At 44.0% G+C, this 21,542-nt stretch overlaps 2 protein-coding genes and 1 non-coding gene across 9 annotated transcripts in view; all 3 read left to right on the forward strand.

Moving 5' to 3' along the window:
• Positions 1–287: 287 nt before the first annotated feature.
• On the forward strand, positions 288–12,696 carry LOC118289404 (plexin domain-containing protein 1). 6 transcript variants are annotated; one of them, XM_035616377.2, is made up of 15 exons: positions 5,720–6,544; positions 6,928–7,149; positions 7,501–7,643; positions 7,895–8,038; positions 10,393–10,462; positions 10,581–10,703; positions 10,777–10,895; positions 11,000–11,084; positions 11,209–11,304; positions 11,388–11,469; positions 11,553–11,613; positions 11,692–11,812; positions 11,898–11,933; positions 12,009–12,166; positions 12,266–12,696. In XM_035616377.2, the coding sequence occupies exons 3-15, from the start codon at positions 7,575–7,577 to the stop codon at positions 12,374–12,376; spliced, it is 1,275 nt and encodes a 424-aa protein (XP_035472270.2). In that variant the 5' UTR covers positions 5,720–6,544; positions 6,928–7,149; positions 7,501–7,574; the 3' UTR covers positions 12,377–12,696. The 6 variants fall into 6 exon arrangements, with proteins under 6 accessions (XP_035472274.1, XP_035472269.2, XP_035472271.2 ...); XM_035616376.2 differs by lacking the exons at positions 5,720–6,544; positions 6,928–7,149 and adding an exon at positions 296–711; XM_035616378.2 differs by lacking the exon at positions 6,928–7,149 and having other exon boundaries at positions 5,719–6,544.
• On the forward strand, positions 9,729–9,800 carry trnac-gca. The gene has a single exon. It is a non-coding gene; the product is annotated as a tRNA-Cys (tRNA).
• Positions 12,697–13,354: 658 nt separating the features above from the next.
• The window catches only part of lasp1 (LIM and SH3 protein 1), a 28,518-nt gene continuing 20,330 nt past the window's right edge, over positions 13,355–21,542 (forward strand). The window contains exon 1 of one of the 2 annotated variants that reach the window (XM_047328027.1): positions 13,355–13,728. In XM_047328027.1, coding sequence (XP_047183983.1) covers positions 13,660–13,728 — 69 coding nt within the window. In that variant the 5' untranslated portion in view covers positions 13,355–13,659. The remainder of the gene's footprint in view (positions 13,729–21,542) is intronic. The other variant, XM_035614647.2, reaches the window with a different exon arrangement.

Raw genomic sequence — 21,542 nt, forward strand, 5'->3', positions numbered from 1 at the left:
ACTGCAACCGAGGGACTCTGTTGTAAGATAAAACAGACGGGAGCTGTAAACGGACTTGACGTGGAATGTGTTGTATCATACCGAGCACTGATTTAAGGCCGAACATCATCATATTCATATTCATATCTCAGACGACAGATTTCTCACTATCTTCGCAGCTGTTTTTGGACAGAAGGAGGCGCCAAATACTGCAGCAGCCGATGAAACTCCAGTGGACGGTTCCCATTTATGCTCTTTATCACACAGCGTGGTGCTAGAATCCCAAACATTCCATACTTCTAGGGAGAGAATAGAGTGTCCAGGCGTCCAAAAGTGTCCAGAGGATAGAAAGACAATCTCCTCCCTGCTCCAAAATCACCTGATCCTTGTGCCTCTGTGTGATCACCATGGCAACAGACGGACAGCACTGAGGAGGAGAGACAGGGTGTGCTTAGAAAACAGGGTGGTGTGCGGAGAGGGCCAGATTTGGAAGAGAGGAGGAGGAGGAGAGAGAGAGAGACGGGTGGAAGTGGGATTGGAACTAAAGGGTTTTTGCAAACAAGAAGAAGAAGAAGAACTGAGCAAAAAACGAAGCTCTGGAGTTCATTCTATTTTTATTTTAAATTTTCTGAAAAGATATGTTGCTGCCCGAGATGTGGTCCGGCTTGGTGATGCTGTTCCTCTGCCTCCCACGAACGGAGCTGGCTGAAGTTTTGGATCAAGAGCAAACAGGTGAGATGTGTGTATTGTTATATATTGCCTGTCCTCACCAGCTTCTGCCTCCCCCTCTTCTCTTCCAGCGTCTTTTGTTGTATTTGTACTTTAATTTATAGGTGTGACGCCCGAGCAATTAAACATTTCTAAAGGGGTTGTCACAGCAATTTGCCCATTAGTCCTGCACTTAAAAAAGGGGATAAGTTTAAGTTCTTAATTATTCATTTTCCGTATCATACTTGTTTTTCCCCTTATTGCTATTTTAACCAAACCACCGAAACTTGGGTAGGAATCTTTGCGGAGCTGCAAATGGGCATGTTGTTCTCTTTTTCCTTTTTCAAACACAGAATTGACTGACCTAGTTTACAATAAAGTGTACAATAAAAATACTCCTATTCCACAAGCATGTGACTGAGTCTAAACAACAACCCGCAAACAGGCCTGTCTCAGGTTTAAAATTAGATCTGGGCTTTTTGTTTTTTTTCTTCTTGCCTCCCTACCTCAGTATACAGAGAGGCAGTTATGCATGTATTCATCAGCTGCTACATATATTTTTATATAGATTTTTTTTTTTAATTCAAGGACGTGCAGGGGTTTCAGAAGGAAAAGCTAGACAATCCTTGAATGCCTCCCCATTCATCCGGCAGCAGGGATTTATGACCTGAAATGTTTTCTGTCTGTGAAGTTGAAAAAATTGTTAATTACATTATTTGGTTCATGAGTTAATATTTCAGGAGACGTTTTTCTGAAGAGGGGAAATGTGTTGCAGACGAAACCGCGTCCGTTTTAATCTGGTGTTGCAAGAGGTCAGCTGTAAGCTTTGACCTCGCGTACCCTCCTTTCCTTCGTCTGATTTGCTCTTATCTGCGCTGTCACTCAACATTACACACTGTTCTGTTTGGAAAAATGGCTTTGGTCCCGAGCGAGCCATCGGAGCCAGACTGTAAAAACACAGAGCCCACCCCCGACCCCCCGAGCTGAAATTGAATTGTGTACCCGACGATGACCTCAGTATCTGGCCTCCTGTCTCTCGCCCCGCTGAGAAGTTTGCTCAGCCTGAAGCGGATCCAGATATGTTGGAGGTGGAAGAATGAAAAACAAAAGGAAAGAAGAAAAAAAATAAGGCTGTTGTGTAACATCCAATCATATTTAGGATTTTAACGTCTCTGGATCCCAGATTGACTCTAAGTTATGACCAGTTTGATTTGTGATGGCAACATACTTTAGGTGCAAAGAAGCAAATACAAGGACATTTCTCTGGCAACATTTGTGCAACTTATTATTTGAATTATGCTGTCATTTGGAGGATGATTTGTATGGGAAATGGCTCAGGGCTATACTCTGCCTCTTTCATTCATTTCTCTTATCGGAAACTAAAAGGCAGAAATAACTTCAACAATCGCAGCACTTCTGTTTTCTTCACGAGACTCGGTCAGAATTGGAATAACTCTTGTTTCTATAGTCTAATTGTGAAATGTAACTTTTTGCAGCTTCTCTGGGATGTTATCAGTTGCACTTGTCATTTTAAGTTTCTTGAGTTTTATGCCGGCAGCTTAGTTACTGGCCAAAACACACACACACACACACACACACACACACAAGTACAATTATATTCTTGCATATAAACAACCCTTTAAACTTCACGACAAAGTGGCTGGACGAAAACAGAAGCAGAGAAATCCACCGAAATGAACTTTGCACGTTGTCTACTGTGAGTGATGGCGAAGAAAAGTATCCGTGCCAAACTTCCTGCAGCCTCTGTGCTCAGGAAAGGGTGTGGCCTCTCCGACCGCTCTGCGCTGACCACTCACAGAAAAAGACGTCTAAATGCCGTGGTCTGGTAGCTCCTAAAAGAGCGGACGGAGGTCAGTTCTCCGACCAAAACATCTGGGCTTTTCTTTGCCTATTAAAAAAATAACCGGTTCCTGTTTAACCTTACCGGGACGTTTACTTGTCATCCCTCGCCTCAGCTGCTCACGTTGTCCCATTCTTTTTCACTTTTCTACTACTTGTCTCAAACGTATAATGACTTTAGCACAAACCTCATCTGTGGGGGCGTTTTAAACCAAAAGGCATTTTTTCTCACTTTTGGACTCCAACACCATTGAGCGTTGGCACAGTGGTGCTGAAGCTGAAGCTGACGGCTTGGCTGCGGTGCACAAAATGAACAGCGAGGGGGCCTATTAACTTTATCTTCTAGCCGAGGCACCGCCCCTCCTGTTCTTTTTCCTATAACAGAGGAGCAGAATTACAAAACAAATCGAGGGAACAAATTGGATATTGATTCATCGCTTTGGTATTCTGCTGCAACATGCTCCCTTTGGATTTTCTTTTGGGTAAATGGGTACTTTATCCATTTAGCATCCTTCAAGAGCAGAGGAGCACTTTGAATGAGCCCTTTTCCTTTTTTTCTTATATGATTTTGGAGGCAGAAAGGTTACATTTACATTAATGTGTTGGTATTTTCACTCAAGTAAAAGATCTGAATACTTGTTCCAGTAATGCACAATAGGTTCAAAATGTTTTTTCACAATAAGGATACCAGTGTTGTTTATGGATACAGTATTTCTACTGTGAAAAGCAATTTAGAGTTCAGATATTGAAAAGAAAATCAGTGTATAATCCTTGATCAATAGTCAAATGTGTAATTTGTTTGTATGAATTCTTAAAACACACTGAGCAGGAGGAGCAGATGTGGAGTATGTGTGACCCTGTGACTAATTCGTACGGGATTAGATGAGTGGAGACAGGGTTTATACAATACAATGTTTTTGGTTATTTTGGGCGATGTCCTATTATAAGCCGTAATTCACTTTTGACGTCTGCACCCATCCCAGTTTCTAGAAACCCAGAGTATATGTTAACAAGTCTGTGCACACTGTTTCTCCTCTGACATCATACTGTAGATGCCGTAACAGGGCGGACCCGGCGCTCGGCGATCACACATTTATTTAGGTTTAATGAATTAGTTGCCCCGAAGGCACTGACGCACCGACTAATTAAATCAAAGGGCGGGAGGGTTAACACTCGAGAACAAATAGAAACAAGCTCCCAATGAGGTCAGGACATTTGGGGCTGTCACTTCAGAGCGAGTGTTTAAATTACATATTGTCGTCGTGAAGGCGGCGGAAGACATCAGCGTTGGAATTGTGCGGACGCAGAGCGATGGTTTAAGCAGGCCTCACCAGCCAAATGTCCCACACGGTCTGACCTCGGGGGGGGGGGGGGTTTGGCACGGGGGACGCAGATCAGGGACGGACAGGACAGGCATCAAACCAACGTCAGCGAACATTTCTCTGGTTTAAGTGGAGCTGCACTTGGTGCTGGCGCCAGTGGGAATCTGTTTAGAGGTTCATGAAAATGTAGCCAAAATGTAATATTCTGAAATTAGTTTTCTTGTTGTTTATCCCGGGTTGTTTTGTTTTTTTGACAAATGCTCCCAACTGAGCTGAGGCTCCCTGCTTTAAATTACCTGTGTTTACTGTAACAATGAGCATCTGCCAAACTGCAGAAAGGAAGGATTATTATCTCATCTGTTAATTTTCTCATCAACATGCGCCAGTAAAACCATTGTAGGAGTGGGAGTTAACGTCTGCAGGCAAAGGAAGTTCTCTGCTGTTTTATTTCTAAGTCAGACATCTTTTATTTCTTTGCGTTTAGTGTTGAACACAATCATCCTCCAAACAACAGCCCCCCCCCATCTCAGCCGCATTACAAAGTAACTTTTTCCAAAAAATTAAAAAATAACCTGAGGTACTTCGAGATAGACCCAAAACAACATGAGGTCGGATTAACAACTGGGCAGAGCAGGCAACTTGTCCAGGGGGGTCGAAAGTCCCTGGTTTGAGTCAGCATGATTTGATAAACTGAATCTTCTTATTTGTTTATTATCTCCAGAAATCTGAAACCGCTTGGAAGTACAACACTGACTCTGGTGGGTCTTTTATCTTGCGGTCTGGTCTTGGAAGTCGGATTGTCAGAATGTAGCTTCGAGGCCTTCGTTGTTTTTAAGTTGCCTTTTTTTCCCCGGACCAACAGTCAGAAATCCCCAAAATGTTGAGTATACTCTCATAGAAAAACAAACTAATATTCACATTTGAGAAGCTGATGGGGGAATATTTGCCATTTAATGCTTTGACAATCAACCCTCAAAATAGTTTCCAGTCAATTTTAAACTCACTGATTAACTAGCTTATTATTTTATTTTTATTATTATCTTTTTTTTATTCTAATCTATTATATTTTATTTTATATTCTTTTTCTGATTCTGTGTATATATGTTGACGGCTACATACACCTTAACAACAACAACAAAAAATTCCCCGTATGTAACCTACCCGGCAATAAACCTGATTCTGATTCTGATTGTTTTCAGCTGTGGAGTACTGATTGGTTTATGGGTGCCTGCCTGGATGGGGAAATAATGAACTTCAAGGTGGTTCATGGTACAAATCCAACCATGTTTGAGTCAGGTGTGCAGCTGGGACATGCCCTGGCGTGTCAGCTGCAGATCCAATTAAGTGTATTATTCGTGTAAAACGCTCTTTAGTTTCACTTTTTCTTCAGTGCAGGTCTCAAATTTAATGTTGGTTAACAGCCATATGTTGAACATTCATATAACCCGTCGTGTTTTAGCAACTGGAGGAGTCTGGATTTGTGTTGATTAGTGCAACTTCGAAGGCGGCGCTCGCAGCTAGCTGGCCAGCGTTGGCATGGACTAACTAGCCAGCTAGCTGTCTTTGGAGTCAACACTGGAGTCAAGGGACATTGAGACTCTAAATTGAACAATCTGATCCAACAAGCAAAATTCTCCAACCACGAATCCAAATGGATGAAAATAAAAACACTTGTTTTTAAAAAGGAACCTTGTTGAAAATTACCCAAGTTCCTTAAAGCTTATAAATAGTAAACAGGCCCACATCTCAGAGCTTATGATTCTTTTAAAATCTTTGAAGACTGACCTCTGACCTCTTACATGCTCAAGGAACCTGCTTCTCATTATTATTTATGTTATGTTATTTTATCATTATTTTATTTTGCATATTATTTGTTATTTTTGGACACTTGTTCAATGTATCGCTATGTGCCTCGAATGTTCTGTAGGGGTTACTTTTAAGATATTTATTGCCAAATATTCGGTAAGATTAATAAAAAAAACTAGCTGGCTAGCAAGCAAGCGTTAGCATCGACAGACAGCTACCTAGCTAGCGTTAGCATCGACTGACAAGTAGCTAGCTAGCGTTAGCATCGACTGACAAGTAGCTAGCTAGCGTTAGCATCGACTGACAAGTAGCTAGCTAGCATTAGCATCGACTGACAAGTAGCTAGCTAGCAAGCGTACGCATGGACGGTGGATGTAGCAAAACACCAAGCAGAGAGACGTGATGACCGACAACTCGACGGTCAGCGTGTGTTTGAGACCGGGCTTCCTACCCGCACCACTGGAGATGCGGAGGAGTCGCCGTGCTCAGGTTTTGATCTGCTCAGTTGTCGAGACTCCCGGCACGAACACACCGGAGCAGCAGAGGCGAACTCTTCGCGGCAGCTCGGGCTGACCGCGGCTCGATTCGCGGTGTTTCTGCTGACGGGAAACTGAGCGGAGACGGAGTGACTCTCTTGGCTTTTTTTTTGGTTTGTTTGTTTGTTTTAACGTTGAGTTGGTCAACGTTCCCGTCGCTACTTGGAAAATAAACTGTCCTGTAGTTCACTGAAAGCCATGGAGAAGAAAACAGCGAACGTTCGGTACAGGAAGTCGCCCAAATTTAGGGTTAGAAGAGACACGCCGCGGCCAGAGAGACCCGTGCAGGGGCTTATATAGTCCGAGCGTGACGTCACCGCCGTGTACCGTAATGTACGTAAAACCACCAACCAATCACCGTAATACTTACATAGATGGATAGATTGATAGATGGATTGATAGATAGATAGATAGATAGATAGATAGATAGATAGATAGATAGATAGATAGATAGATAGATGGATAAATGGATAGATAAATAGATAGATAGATAGCAAAATTTAACTTGCTAAATTTAACACAAATTGCAAACTGAAAAACAGTTTTGAAACCTTATTCTAAAAGCCAACTTGTGTTTTGTGGAAGCTTGATACATTTTTTAATTTTTGTTTTTGCTGATATTGTAGTCTCTTCTGGAATCACCAGTGACCAGACTGTTAAACGTAGATCAGGAGAAATTGCTAAATGTTTTCTTCCTCCTCTTTGGCTCCGCTCAGGCCTGCTTGGTGTCCCAGTCGACCACCTAGGTGGCCTCTTCCCTAAAGCATCCAGGACGTGGTGTTAATGTGCCAGCAGACATTTCTTTTCAACACTGGATAGAAAATCGTAAACTCCATATCTTCTCGAGAGGAACCCCCCGGCGTCAGTGCGGCTTTGAATCCATAAACTCTGTCCTGTGCCTTGAACATGTTGCTTGAGAGGAGGCCAACCCAGCCCAGGTTCTTACCAAATATGGTTTACATTGTGTGTAGGGTTTGACAAGTTGCTCCTCGGCATCACAAGATGTTGCTCGTATTGTTTACGCCTTCATTCAACAATGGTTTAACTGACAAGGCCGCGGCCGACAGTTTCAAAAGCAGATTGCAATTTCTCGTTAGGCTCACAAAACCGAATGGAGCTACAACTGTAAACATCAGTCTTTAGAGTCTGATTTCATTTGGCATCTGAAATGTGTGAGGAACTGATGCCAGTGTAAAAAAAACATACACACCAACCTTTGCTGTGTTTTTAAATCTGTAAAATGTTGAATATGTTAAAAGGTTTGTTAACCTATGGTTCATTTTTGACAGGTTATCGGTCCAGCGCGACCTCACATCAGCGTCACCCCCGCAGAGTTCAGAGGTCACCGTCGGGCCATGCCGTGATGAGCAGGGCGGTCCTGGGTGGAGGACTAACCATTGACACCCTGCCAGACAACATGACACGCGTAGTGGTGAGAGTTGCACCGCAGTGTTTCTTGTGACTGTAATGGTTTGTGGCGTTTATTATGCTTTTGGTCTTTGACACGTTCTATTTGTTTGAGTTGGAGTTGAAAACTGCCCTCTTTTTTCCCAGTTGGAGAAGCATATGACGGCGTATGATTAAACTGTTTTCATAGTGAACTCTTAATGACTGTATGACACTCTCTGAACGCAGTCGCGCCATTACAGCTTCTGATCCTCTGTGTTTCTTTCTGTCTGGAAGGAGGACTCTGGGAAATATTACACATGGCGTAGCTTTGGCCCCGAGGACCAGCGCACACGGGAACTATGGGTAGACATGAGCGACGTCCGGCACGGCCAAGTCAGAGTCCACGGCATTCTGTCGAATTCTTACAAACAGGCTGTGGTGAGTCTCTCGCACACTTGAACCACAAGCACTCTCTCACTTTCTTTAGTAGCTGTGTATGAAAATAGATGTTAACAGTGTGAATAATCCCTGCTGCTGAAACATGTTAGGTGTCTTATGTTGCAGCAAGTTTTCCTGATGTCTGTAACAGACACAACACTTCTCAAACAGCAACTTTAATTACAAAGACAGCTGCTGCTGACAGATGGACAGAATATATATACATATATATCTTTTTTTAGTCATTAGATAACATTCGTTTAGCTGACGCTTTAGTGCAAATCAACCTACATATCAGAGGTAGGCAACTAGCATCAATGGACAACACTCTATGTTTGGAATCGAACCCCGTCCTTCTGTACCCAAGTCAGAGGTGTAACCCACTAAGCAGTCTGTCCATATGGTCTAGTACTGAGCAGTGAATAAACAGTGCAAAACAAGATTTAAAGGGGGCATGGCTTAGTGGCAGAGCGCTTGCCTGCAATTTATCACATTCCTACCAGGGTGTTTTCTATCGTGTACGTGCAGCATGCATCACACAGTGTAGCTGCATTTATGGTCTTTGAGTCTGATGTGTGAACTGAATATGGGTGGATGAAGGGATGGGGTGCAAAAATAAATGGGCTGTTCACTCATTGCTATGAAACTATTTAAGGTTTTGATCAAGTTACGGTGGTCACACTCAAATATTCAAACACGCTAGTTTGATGATGTTTCCACTGTCCTCTGAGAGATAGGTTTAGAAACTGGAAATATTTTGTCTGCAGATGTATTGAATACTTACATACATACATACGTACATACATGTTAATTAGCTCTGCCTTCAACAAGAAGACGGTCATAGCAAAACCAAAGCTACACTCAGTAGTGGAGCATTTGACTGTATATCAAGCGGTCTGGGTATGAGAACCCCCTCCTATGTGAACCTTAGTACAATTGGTTGTTTTTCTTAGAAGGGATCCACTGCACTGGAAACCTTCTGTATGGACTTGCTAAACTCAGATAAAAATATTCCACACAAGTCTATTATCACATGTTTTCATCTCAATCTAATCAAACATTTGAATTAAGCCAATCTAAGCACAGGCGGAGGGCAGCTATGCAAAAATACTGTTTTGATAGCAAAAATCTTTGTTTTTCCAAATGTTCTTTGAGAAAGAGTTTTAAAGTGCAAGTACACAGTTAGTGAGTCTTAAAAAGAATCAAAGGAGAGAATTCAGAATTTTTGGCCATTTTTATTTTTTTTAAACAGTTTTTATAATAGGTCTATAAGTCATTTAAATATATTTTTTTATAATTTACATGGTAAATTACCAGGGCCAGCAGGGAGATGTCGCTATGGATCAAGAGGTTCCATGGTTCGCGTCTGTATATACAGTCTACGGTTCAACTCTGGTTGCCCCCTGCTTGTGAAAACATACAGTCTGGAAGCTACTACGCTCATGTGACTGTTTTAAAGACCATTTGTGGAGCGAAGTGAGGTCTGTTGAGGTCTCTTATGTGGCTTTTATAGCAAAATCATGATGTTTTAAAAAAAATATAAGGTCTAAAAACAAAAACAAAAAAGCATTTTGCCATGTCATTGTTCAGATAACAAGCAAGGAGAGAATTTTCAATCTGAAGTTTTCCTTTGCAAGTGACGATTTCCTTCATATGATCATTGATCACAATATTTTTGTTATCAATGTAAGGGGGTATAGCTCAGTGGTAGAGCATTTGACTGCAGATCAAGAGGTCCCCAGTTCAAATCTGGGTGCCCCCTGATACAGTGAATATAAGCAATGCTTGATTTTAACATCTGTAAATCTTCATGAGGCTAAAGCAGAGAAGTGTGTGTTTAAATAGATCAGTATTAAACCACGCACAACCCCTCCTTTCTGTCTACATGGAGAACTTGAATGCTAAAGGAACAGGTACACAGAGAGATGTTGATTATGCATAAGTAAAAGTAAAAATATTCGATTTTGCCATTACATTTTGTGTGAGGGTGGAAGTCAACCTGAAACACAAAGTACTGTCAAACTGCGAGAGGGAGCTGAGGGACTGGGAATGTGTTGGTACACGCCAAGAGCTGCAGGCCCGCCAGAGGCCGACTGCACCCGCCCGGTCTCCACCTCTGTTTTCCAACACCTGGCACCTGCGCAATACCAACAGTTCACCTTTCTTACAGAATATGCATAATACATGAACACAAGGGGAGATGGAATTAAATAATATATCGCTTTTCCCCGACAAGTTTTATACCTCCCTATTCCAATTTGTGAATTACTTGTAATTATTTGGTTTATTTGAAAACAGCACAAATCCTAATATCTCCTCCCATCTGTGTCTCTTTCTCTGTGCTCATCTCGCAGAGGGTCGCCCTGTCGTTCGACTTCCCCTTTTACGGACATCACCTGAGGCAGATTACCATAGCAACAGGAGGTACAGTTTGATTTTCTAACAGATGTTCAAGTGACCTTTCCTGCGTGTGTTTTTTCTCTCTCAATACAACAGGCAGTGCTCAAGTCTTACACATTTTTCCATCTGGATGTTTTTTCAGGGTTTATCTTCACAGGGGACATTACCCATCGCATGTTGACCACGACGCAGTATATTGCCCCTCTAATGGCGAACTTTGACCCCAGCTATTCCAAAGAATCCACCGTGCAATACCTAGACAATGGTAAGATACTACCTGGTGTTTATACATGCCCTCGTTTTGCGTGTCTCCCGTCTGACCTTCCCTCTCTCTCCAGGTGAGGTGTTTGTGGTCCAGTGGGAGGGGGTGAGACTCCCCGGTAGAGAGTCGGCGGGGGCCTTCACTTTTCAGGCCGCGCTGTACAAAACAGGAACCATCACGTTCAGCTACAGAGACGTGAGATGCTCACCTTTCCAAACCTGTTCACAATACTTCTCTTCCTTGTTGAATCACGGATGATTGGGTTCCTTTTTTTCCCCCTTCTCTCTTCTGTTCACCAGATACCATTGTCGTTAGATGTGATCGGTTCAGCTGAGCATCCGGTGAAGGTCGGTCTGTCTGATGCCTTCATGGTCACGTCACCAGGTCAGAAATAATGCTCATACATGTCCTTTTCTTTGGCGCAGTTCTTCCACTCAAAAAACATAAACGGTCTTCAGAGGCCTATTTTTTGGGATCATCATATAATTCTGAGATATCTCTGACACAGAGGCCCAACGGCGGACGATTTACGAGTACCACAGGGTCACGATGGACAAGACAAAGATCACAAACTACTCTGCTGTTGAGTTCACTGCACTGCCTAGTAAGTGCTCCTACAGCCCACATAAATCAACGGAAAAATATTCAATTCAACACCCAATCTGTCTCTTTTTTTCTCTGCCTCAGCCTGCCTGCAGCACGACAGCTGCGAGCGCTGCCTCTCATCCAACCAAACCTCGGGTTGTAGTTGGTGTCACGTGCTCCAGAGGTGAGTGAGGCCAACCGATCGGCTCCGGTGTTCAGAGCGCTGCAGGATGAATGTCTTATTAACGCGCATCTTGTGCGTTTTAGGTGTTCAGATGGCATGGATAGACACAGACAGGAGTGGCTGGACTACGCCTGTTCAGAGGAGGTATTACTGCAGGACATCATGAATGAATTCCTGCTTATATTTGAGACTTAAATCATCTTTTACATTCCATGTGGGCAGAGCAAAGATGCAGCCTGCGAGGATTACACCAGGCCCGACAGCTCCACCGGTTCCTCTGTCACACCGGAGGTGGAGGGTGTGACCTTTTTCACTCCTCCACAAAAGGGCTGTAAAAGTGACGGTGAGGCCGAGGCGCTTTTAGTGTCTGTGCAATACAGTATTTTTACCATTTAGCGTTAAAATCAATCGTTTCCATCCTCTCTCAGATGACTCCAAACAGCACATATTGAAGACGAGCAATGGTGAGTTAGTATTTGTAATTGCCTTTTTAGTTAAGCTACATTTTTTTAAATAGTGCGTCTCCATCTTTGATACAGACGTGAAGACAGATTCTTCAACCCAGGGCGAAGGGTTTGCGAACACAGGAGCGATCGCCGGAATAGCAGCTGCTCTTGTGTTGCTCTTGGCCCTGATACTCGTCGCTCTTTACATCAACTGGCATCCCACTGTTGCATCACCACTTTACCTCATTCAGGTGAGCACAAAATATGCCCTGCACGTCCAACGAGGGACGTCCACCTTGCTGATATAATGTGTCCTCGTCAAACATGTTTTTTTGTTTTTTTTCTCCCAGCGCAAGAACTACTGGCCTTCCTTGAAGTTTCAGAAGAAGCAGCCTGGTTACACAGAGGTGGAAGGAGACGGACATGACAAAGACAGCATTGTTGAAGCAGGGCCACATTGAAACCACGAATAGAAGATTGGAGGATAGATATTTTGCATTGGACTGATTTCTAACAACATTCAAACGTATACACTCGTCCAAACATTTATATTCCAGTTCATCTATTGCACTCAGTTTATCGTTGTTGTTTTTTGTGTGTGTGTGAAATTGTTTCAACAGTTTGGTTGAATACTAGCAAACCAAAGCTGATACTGAATGGTTTTCTTTTATATATCTCTTGGAAATAAATAGCGGTTGGATTCCACCTTTTTAAAACTTGATTTAATTTGACTGCAGAGAGAAGAGAGGAATGCATGCCACGAATAAAGACCTGGGTTTCAGTTCCTGTTGCTTTTCTTTTTTTTTTTGTTGTTGTTGTTGTTGTAATGTTGATCTGTTTAAGTTCCACCTTTTGTTGTGCAAGAATCACAGCTCCTGATCAGACAATCTGTTTGAATTGGTGTTTTTTTACATGCACTTTTTATGCAGTATTTGATGCTACAGCAACATAAAGAGAAAATCTCACGTGCATGTGTTTGTGAGAGTTTATGTGCAGTACAACTCTTCAGTCAGCAGGTGTCACCATAACCAAACGCATCACACGGACACCAGTAGAACATGAAGTGAACGTGGCAGATGTGTGTGAAAAAAAAAAGTGATTCCAGATCACTGGATTGGTAAAAGTCCCCAAAATAACCTGCACCACTAAATCACGTGAGTGCATGAGTTTGCTTTGCGACGGGCAGACGTGTTGCACGTGCACCAAAGGCCTGGCCTGGATTTACTTTTACAGTTAAAGGAAGAAGATAATAGAATGATGAATGTGCACACGTGACCTCGTTCCCCCTCTGAAATAATAATCGCACAACAAGTATATTGTGGAAATGTTGAACCTCCCGCACTGTACCTCTTCCCTTTCTGCTCGGGCACGCGCAGCGGAGGGGCGGAGGGAGGGAGGGAGCGGGAGCGCGCGCGCGCGGGCGGGCGGGCGGGAGGCAGCAGCGGGAGCGCGCCCTCCGTGTCTGGTTAGTGGACTGACAGCCAGCTGTGCGGCTACGACGGACAACAACAACCTCCTGGATTTCCCTCTACTTTCTACAACCAGACGAGTGCGTTTGGGCCCCGCGACCGTTCAGTTAAAACGCGAACTAAAACAAGCCAGGCCGGGGGGTTTGTTTGTTTTTTTTATTTGAAAAAAAAAAAACGAGACTGTTCCTTCGACGGCACGCGCAGCAGCGACGACGACCCGGTATCGTCGGCGGTTTCCGTGCTAACTAGCAGCAGACGAGCATTCCTCTCCCAACATGAATCCGCAGTGTGGCAGATGTAATCAAGTCGTTTACCCCACGGAAAAAGTGAATTGTCTGGACAAGGTAAGGACGCGGCGCTATTGCACCGACTTTTAAAAAAAAATATATGTATATATATATATATTCTCCTATTGAACAATAGGCACGAGCTCTTGGGCTTTTTATCTGGACTTCCTTTTGAAAAATCACTCGTTTGGCGTATTTTCTGTGCGTGCTCTTGAACGCCCCGTCGGGGGACAGGTATGTCGCTAGCTTAGTCTGAGCTAACGGCTAGCTGCCCGTCTGGGGCGACGCGGAAACGAGAACACAGACGGTGTGGAAGATAACACACGGCTTTGAAGTAGTCGTTCATCTTAAACATGGCTGTATATGTATTTTTTTCCCCTTTTATGGAGACAATGGCTGAAGGGTGCGGTGTGGACCCCACCCCCCCCGCCCTCTCCCCGAAACTAGCGCTTCCGACCGCCGGGGCAGGTCTGGGCCTGGCGGGGCACCGCTGCTTTCCACAGCACTGATCGATAACGTCTCACACTTTCCCCATAAAAGTTGGTCAATTAAATATGTATTGGGCTGGTGGATTTACCGTGCAAATACCAAACGAAATATATATCTCCTCTTTAGTTCCACTAGAGAACGTTAAAGCCACTGTGTTTAAAAAAAGAAAGAAAAGAAAAGCAGCATGGACTTGATGTCTGTGTCCAATTCACTGGCTAATCCATGTCAGGGATGATCTGATGTGTCTCTCCCCCTTCAAACGTGTTGGACTTATCTCAGCCGAGGTGCTAATCTCATCACTTTTACCCACAGTGAGGTCACTGACCCTTATGGTTTTTTAACAGTTGGTGCTTGCACTTCCGGTTCCCCGTGTGCCCCCTTTTAGGGTGTAGTACAAGTGACCCCAGTTGCATGTTATTCAACCAATCAATTAGACTGTAAACTCTCTGCAGCAAGATTAAGTGTAATGCAAGATGCTTTAACTCGCACGGTGGGGTGGAGTCTGCTTTGGCCCATGTTTACACGGTTTTACCAAAGCATGGCTTTGGAGCAAGTAGACAATTTGTCTAATCGACGTCTGAGTGGCCGATTGCAAATCAATCCCTGTTGAGACGTACTTATCTGTTGGGGTTGACAGACAGGAAGAAGGTGGTGGAAAGAGAGAGAGGGAGAAAGAAAGAGCACATTATCTAAAGTAACATCAGCTCTCCATGCATTACTACTGGCCTCTGCTGCAGTGGTGTGTTCTTGAACGCACCATGACTAATGTTTTTCCCCCAATCTGCTCCGGCTACTGGACTTGATTTATCTCAGTCAGAAGAAGCCCCTTTCTCTTCTTCACGAGCACTTGTAAGCGGTCCACTAACATCCCAAGTCACGTTAGCCCATTTGAAGGCGGGCATTGTGTTGTCGGGAATCCAAATTTGCCACAAGTACAACCCCGAATGTGCTGCTGGTGGAATCTGGCCGGTGTCATTCCAGCAGACGAGACACTCCCATGAAACGTGCTCTGTCAGAGGCCCGCTGTGCTGCCCCCCTGCTCTGGAACCGCACACGGGAGAGAGTAGCCCTGGCGTCTGTCTTTGCTGCCATTCCGCATCAGCGCTCACCCCTTCAGACACGCCAAAACAGCCTCCCCTTTTCCTTCTCTGTGGCACACACACATACACACACGACCATTCTTGTTTGTTTAAAGCAGACCGAGGCTGCATTGGCTGAGGATTTTTTTTCCATGTGCTAGGCTATAGCTCAGGTGATGGCCGGAGTGTCGAGGACTCCATCACTGCTGCTGCTGAATTCTGGTGTTCTCAGCCACTGATGATGATGAATACCTTCCACCTGCGAGTCCTCTTCTGTATTATACCTCGGTGGAGAGGCTTGTTTGTTTGTCTTGTCAGTTTAAGTCCAGTACAACAGGGCTGGGCCCAGAGCGAGGAAGCTGGGGCGGCCGAGCACATGCAAAGACAGGAAGTGAGTTTTTGGTTCGAGCTATTATCGGTGGTGGGTTTTGCCCCATCTTATTTGGCTTTCAACCTCGATACGTTAAATGCCTCCTGATTGTAAGGAGTAACGTGCTGCACATTTTTTTCTTAAAGTACACGGCTCATTTCTGCCACGGTGACCTTTTACATGCCTCGAGTCTGAGCGCCGCCGTTGAGCTGCAGCGTATGCAACTTTTAAAAAGGAAGTAGGAAGGAAGTCTGCACTATTTCTATTTACTACTGCATAAGCAGTCACATTTGGGGCAGATTTGGTTTTCTGGAGGAGTAAAATGATTTGTAAGTGTCACTTTAAGATTAACGACCATTTTCTGCACTCAGGAAGTGTGTATTTCCAAGATAAATTGAGAGGTCTGTGTGGAGTGGTTAGGCTTAAAAGCTCATCTCTCACTTACAATCTCCATGTGCTGTCTGCACACGATACGTCTGCCTGACAGGACCCGTGTTTTGACTTTGTGTTCTGGCTCTTTTAGGTTTGTTAGCAATGTAAAAAATGCATTTGCTTTATTTCATTTATTTATTCATATATTTTTGTCTCTGAGGCAAGACCTACGTTTTTGCTTGTTTCAGATTTAAGGAAACAACCAAATCTCCTACACCAGGTTTCATAGATAAATCCCAGCCTCACTCAAAACGAAGCAGAGGTGGAGAAGTAGAAAGTCCAAAGGAATAGGTATGGAAAGAAAAAAAAGGCCAGGTGGGCGGTTATTATCCTTCATGTCATACCGGCTTCTAGATTCCTAATAGCCAAGAAATAAAGACCATGGAGTGTGTCCTTTAGGATTCTTTCTTTCCAGCAGCGGGGGCAGGCCTGTCCGCCTCCCTCCCCAAAGGTTGTATTGAATTTTAAGGGGGTGCGTGCACGTTTAACCTCAGCGGTCAGACTGAATATCATCAAGTATTAAAAAAACCATGAAATAAACTGACAAAACAAACCTTTGAATATATTCATGTACATCTATTTATACACAATGCCTCTTTGACCAACTGCTTATACGGCTAGACTGAGGGAATATATTTGCCTAAGCGGCAGAGCTTGCAGCCTTGTTGAGAGTATTTCATTATTGTGTGTTTAAAAAACCCCCACAACTCTTACATGGGTTAATAACAGGTGTCATTTTCACCTTATTGATGAGCGTGAAAAATGGATGGGCAGTAAATTCCTCCCTCTGTCTGCTGCCTCTGTAAAGAGCAGAGTGAGAGCTGCCCTTTCCTAGCCTGGCGTTGCGTGAATACGTATTAGTGTGGTACCTCTCGGGTCATTTCCGATTTCCAAGCAGCGTTACCAACGGACGCAGACGAATCATGTGACGTCTGTTTAGCGACGCGAAAAATGTCAAAAGACAGAGATGTCTTTGATGGTGATTCCACAACGTCTCTGAACAAGTGTTGTCATTTTTGTGGGAGTAATTTGAAGACACTTTTAAGTCAAATGCTCGTTCATCAGCTTTCCGATAATAACCACTAAGATGGAGAAGGGAGTGGTGGAGAAACTTATATTTCGACTACCTGAACTGGTCCTAATACTGTCTGTTATACGGTTTTCAGGCAACCAATTACATAACTCTCCTACTGGTCACATCAAAAAGACTGCCTTGTTTCAAGTATTCTGCTCTCTTGCTTTTGTTCCCCTCCTGTTATTACAGTCACAGAACGATCAACGACAGGAGGGAATCTGACTATAGATGAACAGATTTCTTATTAACCTTGAAGGATGTGCTTGTTGTTGAGATTTATTTGGGTAGGAAGGCAGTTGAAGCAACGTCTTGCTTCACATTATCTCTAATGTTCTGACACAGATGCCATTAACCAAAAGTGGGTGTAACAATAAGGTTTCCTGAACCATTTGCCTAACACAGAGTTATCTGATGCACACATTTCCGTACATTTACATATGTCATTCTGCCAGCAGACTGGTCGGTGTGTTATTGGGCTTTAACGTGGGATTTCTGGTTATGGATGTGAGCCCCAATCTCGCTGCTGCTTTTCAATACCAGGAAATTACTTCACAAGTGGGTCGGACTGATGCAGTATTTAAATTGTGCAGCTCTCTCTGAAAACACAAACCCCATGCTTATAGGCAGATAGCTGTGAAATGAAGGTCTTATTTTTGTATTGGTTGTATTTGTACAACATTTTGCTTCATATTATTCATGGTTTATATTTCAGGATTATGCACATAAAGTAATTCTACAAGCACCAAACATCTTTGTGCTGGTTTAAATGGAAAAACTTAAGTGTGTCCAGTTTGAAGAACGCTTTGAAGAACGCTCTGTCTACCACCTTCGATATATTTAGCCCGATTATATTCCGAGTGGTGATTCATGTTGTCCAAATGCCACAGGAGGTGCAGAATCTGTCCAGCCACCACCAGTCACCTCGCTTTGATGAGTCACAGCCACAAACACACACATAACCGTCAAAATCACCACAGCCGAGCGGCCAGGTACTTCTCCTTTGTATTTCTTTATATTTTTAATCAGAAAAAGGAACTAGTGCACACTTGTTCTCCCAATATATTTTGGCATTATTTTTACTCCAACACACACACACACACACATAAAAAAAGTCATGGACACTCATTTTTCCGCTGCCCTAAAAGATCACAGAACGGAAGTCGGAGTGAGCTCGCTTTACTCGCTGTAAATCTGACGCAATCGGACCTTTTGTAAAGCGAATTCATATTGTCGACTCATGACGAGGCAGAAGTGTTTTGACATTTCACCCTGGCTGTGTCTCTGAACGCCTCGTTGCTGGGATGGCGGTGTGTGTATGTGTGTAAAGTGCACATTGCAGTCTGGAGTGGTTTTTGGAAAGTGTGTTAAGTGCATACTCTACTCCGGCATAGTACGTCCGTTCGAATCACAGTCTGACTGCCCGTCTGCCCCCGGCAACAACGGAGCCCTCAGCTCGGGGAAGAAAATGAATGGCATCAGGTAGGGCAAATAATTAACCATCGTACTTTTAATGACTCCAGAGTTTCCTCTATTAGCACCAGCCAGATGTGGCGCTTTGTCCTTAGGCATGTTTTATCTTACACATGAATAATCTCTCACACACAGACTAAGCTGCAGTAATGGCCCACTGTGAGTGAGTGTGTGGTGTGTGTGGTGTTTTTGTTTATTTCACCGCTATTGGTTTGAAAGCCATCACAGCATATTTCAAACTGTGGCCCTCATCAGCCTCTACAGTACGAAACAAAGTGCTTCAGTCTGAAGTTAATTGCTACCGATTTGACCAAGACATTTACAAGGCATTTCATCTGCGTCCTCCTGAGGGATGTCCTTCAATGCTATAAGGCGCTAAATTCCCCTAAAGCCTAATGTGGTTGATTACCGGAGGACCGGAGCGTGCAAATCCATTAAGCACGAGTTATAGATTGTATAGATACCATTATTCATTTATTTTGTTTTATCTATAAATGGCATGATATTGCAGAAATTCACAAGAAGACATTTTAAAACTTTGCCTCTGGCTTTGTGAAAATAATCAGTACATTTTTTTTTTGCCATTACATGACATTTTATTAACCAGACAACTAATCAGTTTATCAAGAAAATAACAAAAATGTCAGTTGCAGTTAATGTGTTTCTTCCATCAGTAAAAGTCAAATGTCAAGTGTTTTTTATAAGTGGACCAGAGCGAGTGATTACTAATGTGCTCTGTTTTGGTTACAAACCAATGCTGACAAATGAATTGGTTGACACAACAGGCCTGTGGCATTTTAATGCTGCAAGTCGGACATTTAATTGTCTCCTATCAGTCTGTAGTAAGTGTGTGAGAGCAGACTCCTGATCAGACTATCACAGCACCATCCCTGTGTGTGTGTGTGTGTGTGTGTGTGTGTGTGTGTGTGTGTGTGTGTGTGTGTGTGTGTGTGTGTGTGTGTGTGTGTGTGTGTGTGTGTGTGTGTGTGTGTGTGTGTGTGTGTGTGTGTGTGTGTGTGTGTGTGTGTGTGTGTGTGTGTGATGTGCATACATGGTGTCTGAAGTTGTGTTGGCCTTCTATGTAGCTGCAAGGTCTTTTGTCCATGTCCAACTTACACAGATATCTGGTTCTCACTGAGAGGGAGCTGCGAGGCTGACTGAGCATTTTTGCTCTTTATACGCTTGCATCACACACACAGACACATAACCTACATACAATAATACACACATGTACAAGTGCACAATTATATACGCGCACACACACACACACACACACACACACACACACACACACACACACACACACATCGACAGGCTTACACATGTGCCCTTGAGCTGCGCTGATGCAGGGAGACAGTGCTGTTTTTTTCGTTTTTTTATGGGTGTTTTATTTCTAGCGCTCTGTCTCTGCAGTGTCCTCATTTTCCAGCTGACTGCCAGATCCGGCCTCGGCACCCAAGAGCCAGGTTTTCCTGGAGCAGGACGAGGCTAAGCACTGGACAGCCTCTACCAACACATATTTTGAGCTGTTTCCCTTCCCTTGCATCCCTTCCTGTCCCTTTGGCCTCCATTTGCCTTGTCCCACGCCTAATCTCAGTCCTAGAGCGAATCTGTTCCTACCAGATTCAGATTGTGTCTCTGTTAAGATGACCTGGCATCAAAATGTGTCTCAGTCAGTTCGTCTCGAATGACTTCTGATTATATTACACCTCCGTGTGCACATTTTGATTTTATCTGTGGGAAAACGGAAACCCACTGCCGGGGGGGAAAAAGAAGGTATTCAGCCTTACAGCTCGGGAATATGCCTGCGGCACCCCAAACGGGAAACCTGAATAAACTCCACCAGGTGGTCCTTTGAAGGAGTGAGTAATGTATTTAACTTTCGATATTCATGGTTTGGTGCAAATGTGGACACATGCAGCTCTGCCCGTGAGGCCTCAGAAGCCGGGGCGGGTTTGATCAGGGTCTCTCTGTGTTCACCTGTGAGTGTTGTGTTATCCATGTTAATGTGACTTGTCCTGGTGGAATGTGGGTTAGCAGGTTGGACGAAGCTCGGGATCTGTTTGCTTAACAGTGGAGTTCAGCAGGCTCCTTTTCTGGAACAGAGCGGTGGTCAACATTTATTCCGGGAAACAACATCGGTGTCAAAGTCCACGCTCCACTGAAAGGCTTCACCCCTCTCCAAAAAGCGTTTGCATTCACAGGGACCACACTTCATATTACAAATCTGGAGAAAAAATATCTGGCCTGCTGCCCCATAAGCACATGAACCAGACGGCGGGTGTGTGCGTGAAAAGATGGCAGCCAGTGCCACCACAGCTGCAAGTCAGCTGAAGCTACAGGAAATGGAATCTGCCCGCTGTATGCTGTTGTCTGTCGAGGGGATTTGCTGTTTGCGGGACGAGCCAGAACAATGGCGAGGCCGGGAGAGCAATGGGAGAGAGTAACACAATGTGTCCATCTGCAACTCCCTCAGGCCTCGAGCTGGGCGGTAGCGGGATAAGGAGTTAGCATTCGAAGGCTTGGCCTGGTGTGTTCACAGCTCAGCTGAACAGAGCCCGTGGGACCTGCTCTCAAATAAAAATACCCGCGTCGCAGACTTCATCCACATTACTACGTTTTAAAAACACATCGCTGCTGCTGTGTTTACGTCTACTGTCCGCCTAAAACGGAGAAGTTTGGGAACGCCGCTAGCCCCGTTTTAGTTTGAAATACTCCGCGGCTGTGTTGTAGTATGGGCGGTCCAAAACGGGAGACATCTGCAGATTATGACGCCACCACCCGAAGTCATTTCCTGGTGGGTTCTTGTCAGTCACCACCCAACTACCAGGGGCAAATGCAAAACGTTGTAAACACTTCCTGTCAGCGCTAGTTGCCACGTCATTCTCGGTCTGGGAGAAGAAATTCCCGCTCTTACTTTTCAACCATTGATGTGTCTCGTTCGTAGTATTTTCTG

Source organism: Scophthalmus maximus, chromosome 17 (assembly GCF_022379125.1).
Source record: "Scophthalmus maximus strain ysfricsl-2021 chromosome 17, ASM2237912v1, whole genome shotgun sequence".
Taxonomy (NCBI): domain Eukaryota; kingdom Metazoa; phylum Chordata; class Actinopteri; order Pleuronectiformes; family Scophthalmidae; genus Scophthalmus; species Scophthalmus maximus.

Excerpts from the sequence above, each read along its gene's own strand:
- LOC118289404 (XM_035616376.2), top strand. The coding sequence starts at position 618 with ATGTTGCTGCCCGAGATGTGGTCCGGCTTGGTGATGCTGTTCCTCTGC. Across the intron at positions 11,085-11,208 it reads CTTCATGGTCACGTCACCAG|AGGCCCAACGGCGGACGATT; the intron begins GTCAGAAATAAT and ends TCTCTGACACAG. Across the intron at positions 12,167-12,265 it reads CACCACTTTACCTCATTCAG|CGCAAGAACTACTGGCCTTC; the intron begins GTGAGCACAAAA and ends TTTTTCTCCCAG.